The 3105-nt window shown below is 66.1% G+C and overlaps 1 protein-coding gene across 1 annotated transcript in view; it reads right to left on the bottom strand.

Moving 5' to 3' along the window:
- Positions 1 to 1508: 1508 nt before the first annotated feature.
- CNN2 (calponin 2) overlaps positions 1509 to 3105 on the bottom strand; it is a 2975-nt gene continuing 1378 nt past the window's right edge. Inside the window, exons 3-7 of the mRNA XM_009279894.2 lie at positions 2973 to 3039; positions 2726 to 2863; positions 2441 to 2557; positions 1995 to 2141; positions 1509 to 1917 (exon numbers count right to left, since the gene is read on the bottom strand). Coding sequence (XP_009278169.1) covers positions 1654 to 1917; positions 1995 to 2141; positions 2441 to 2557; positions 2726 to 2863; positions 2973 to 3039 — 733 coding nt within the window. The 3' untranslated portion in view covers positions 1509 to 1653. The remainder of the gene's footprint in view (positions 1918 to 1994; positions 2142 to 2440; positions 2558 to 2725; positions 2864 to 2972; positions 3040 to 3105) is intronic.

Raw genomic sequence — 3105 nt, 5'->3', positions numbered from 1 at the left:
GCCGGTGAACCTCGGCAGCGGGATGCTGCGGGAGGCGGCGCGGGCAGGGCCCCATGGGAGCCAAGCTGAGTTGCTCTTGCTGCAGCGGGTGGTAACGCCCGGCCGGAGGCTGCGGCCTAAGCTGGGGGAGCGCGGCTCTCTGAAACGCAGCGTTTCACCCCAAAAGGTGGATCCCTGCCCAGACAGGGCTCGCACAGGCACGGCCGGGGCCGTGAGCCCAGGGCCACCGCTGGGACACGGCCCTTGGGGGCACCACGCGGGTTTGGGTCCCGAAGGTCCCTCGGCTGCGCTCAGGGCAACGCTGAGCCCCGGGCGCAGCCCGCGCCGGCAGGAGCCGGCCGCCCCGCGTTTAACCGCAGCGCCCAGCTCTGCTTCACAGCCTGGCGCTGGACAGCACGGCACAACATGTCCCTTCAGGAAGCTTTTTATTGCCCACGTTCAGGACCAGCACACCTCACAGCAGCACCGTCAACCTCACAGCCAGTTCCCAGCTCCCGCTCAGCGCCCCGGCCCCAGGGGACACGCCAGCCCCCCAGAGCCCAGCCTCCTGCCCCACGGCCACGGCGCTCTGGGGTCTTGCCCAGGTCTACGGCAGCTCCCACCCCCCCCAGCCATGGGGGGATCCAGCCTGAGCACTGACACAAGGAGCCTGCACCAGAAACCGGCTCCTGCTTAAGTTAAAAAGATTTTTTTTAAAAAAAAAAAGATTTCAATATAAGAGCATCTGCATTAAAAACCCCACATGAGGCGAAGAAGCCGACAGGGGGCTGCACCGTGCACCAGCGTCCCCAGCCCCGCGCGCTGCCCTGGCAGCTGCCCGCACTCGTGTGGTGCAGGTTGCGGCCGGCAGAGTCAGCCTGGGTGCCAGCCTGCCAGGCAATCGCATTACTGCGGCTTTCGGAGCCAGAGCACAGCCGGGTGCCGGGTGTGCCGGGTCCCAGCCCAGCCCTGCGGCCACGACCGGGGGCCTCGGCAACTTGGTCCCTACAAGTTCTGCAAAAAAGGCATTTCCAGCTTCGCTTCTAGAGATCACACGAGAGTGCAAGGCTGCTGGTGGTGCGCGCGCCACACACACAACACACACTGACACACACACAATATCCCGTCCCTGGGCCGAGGACCCACGGGCTCCCCCCACGCCTGAGGGTCTCTCCTGGCCGTGCTCCCACCACGTCCCGCCGACCCGAGCCCCTCTCCTCCGCGGGGCTGAGCCGGGTCCTGCCAGCACGGGAACGAGAAGCGGCACTGGGGGAGCATGGGTGGCTGCCCCCCCTCCTTGCTGAGGGATCCGGGCGCTGCCGCGGCAGAGCATCGCAGGGGCGGCGCGGTGGACGCTGGGTGGGAATGCGTCTTCTTGGCTGCGTGAGAGGAGACACCGTCCGCTCCTCGGCGCTGGAGCATCCGCCGCCTTCCTGCTGCAAACGCCGGGGCTGCGCTGGGGCCTGGGGACGCCCGTGGGCTGCGGGAAACGGCCGGTCTCTTCTCTAGAAACAGGGTCTTTATTTCCTTGCTCAGAAAAATAGATTCATTTCAAAATTTTTAAAAAAAAAAAAAAGTTTAAAAAGAGGGAATGACAAAAGTAGAGGCTGGAATGTCGCTGGCAGTGGGGTCTGTACATGAGATGGTGCGAGACGGGGCTGGACAACGTCCCGCTCAGTAGCTCTCCTCCTCACGGTAGTAGTGGTACCCGGGGGGGTCCCCGCCCTCGTCGCAGGCAGCGTTGGCCACCTCGCCCTGGCTGCCCTGCGGGCAGTACTTGGGGTCGTAGATCTGGCGGCCCAAGCCAAAGACCTGGCCGCTCTGGTTGGCGCCCTGGTTGGAGCCCATCTGCAGCGACATGGACGAGTTGTCGCACTTCTCCGTCCCCATCTTGGCGTCATAGATGTGTCTCCTGGTGCCGGGAGCCGTCATGCCCACCTGGAAGGACAGGACGCAGCAGGGCCCGGCCGGGGTCCCCCCCCCCACCCCTCCCCACCGTGGCCGCGGTGGCTCACCTGGCTGGCACATTTGTTGGTGCCCATCTGGAGGCTGATGGTGGAGTGGTCCATGGGCGGCAGGATCTGGTTCTTGGGGTCGTAGAGGTGCCTCCTGGTGCCGTACGCCGTCATGCCGGACTGGCTGGCGCACTTGTTCGTGCCCATCTGACAAGGGGGTCCGGTGAGACCGAGCGCTGCCCCACACGTGCCCCTTCTCCTCCCTCCCTGTCCCCTCGTAGCCGGGGGGATCACAGCCAGCGCTCCCTGACCCAGCCTCTCCCGGACATTGAGTGCCGGGGTTCAGACACAGAGCCGAGATGGTCCCAGATCCCAAGGACACTCGAGGCACCTTGAGCCTCGGGTCCCCCCGGCCGTGCTTGAAGCCGTGACAGTGGGTGCTGAGGGTTTGATAAAACTGGAGCCCCGTCACCCATCACCCTGGGGCACGCGCGGGGCCAACCCACCTGCAGCCCGATCACGCACTGCCCAGCCTTCATCTTGGCCTCGTCGAAGTTCCTCTGCTGCTTCTCCGAGTACTTCACGCCGATGTCCACGCCACTCTGCATCCCCTTCGTCTTGGCCTGCCGGGGAGGGGCGGTGAGGAAGGACGGGGGTCCCGGACCTCCCACCCTCTCCCCGGGCAGGGGGAGCCGCGGGGTCCCACAGGCACCACCCCAAGCTGGGGGCCCACCCAGCCGGTCCCCGCGGGGCTGCGCCCCCTCCCAAGCCGCTTGTCCCCGCATGCTCACCATGCCTGCCAGGGCCAGCAGTGACACTTGCACCTGCGTCAGGTTCCCGCTCTCAAAGAGGTCGTTGGCTTCAAAGAGGTCCACGGGGTTCATGCCGTAGCTGGCCATGGCCTTGATGAAGTTGGAGAGGTTCTCGAGCTGGGGGTGGGGGGAGAGGGGTAAGACCCCGGCGGGTGATGGCAGAGGGGCCGGGGCAGAACCGGGGCCCTGCAGCGGCCGGGTCGCAGGCAGGGCTGCCCACACCTACCTGGTGCCAGTTCTGAGCCGAGCGATTGATCTTCCTCACTGAGTTGGGCTGCAGCTTGTTCATGAGCCTGGAGGGAGGCAGGGGGAGCGGGGGCTGTGGCAGGGTAGAGACCCCGGGCGGCAGCGGGGCACGG

Source organism: Aptenodytes forsteri, unplaced genomic scaffold (assembly GCF_000699145.1).
Source record: "Aptenodytes forsteri isolate BGI_AS27 unplaced genomic scaffold, ASM69914v1 Scaffold147, whole genome shotgun sequence".
Taxonomy (NCBI): domain Eukaryota; kingdom Metazoa; phylum Chordata; class Aves; order Sphenisciformes; family Spheniscidae; genus Aptenodytes; species Aptenodytes forsteri.
The sequence above is the reverse complement of the archived record's forward strand: the minus strand, read 5'-3'. Positions and strand labels throughout refer to the sequence as shown.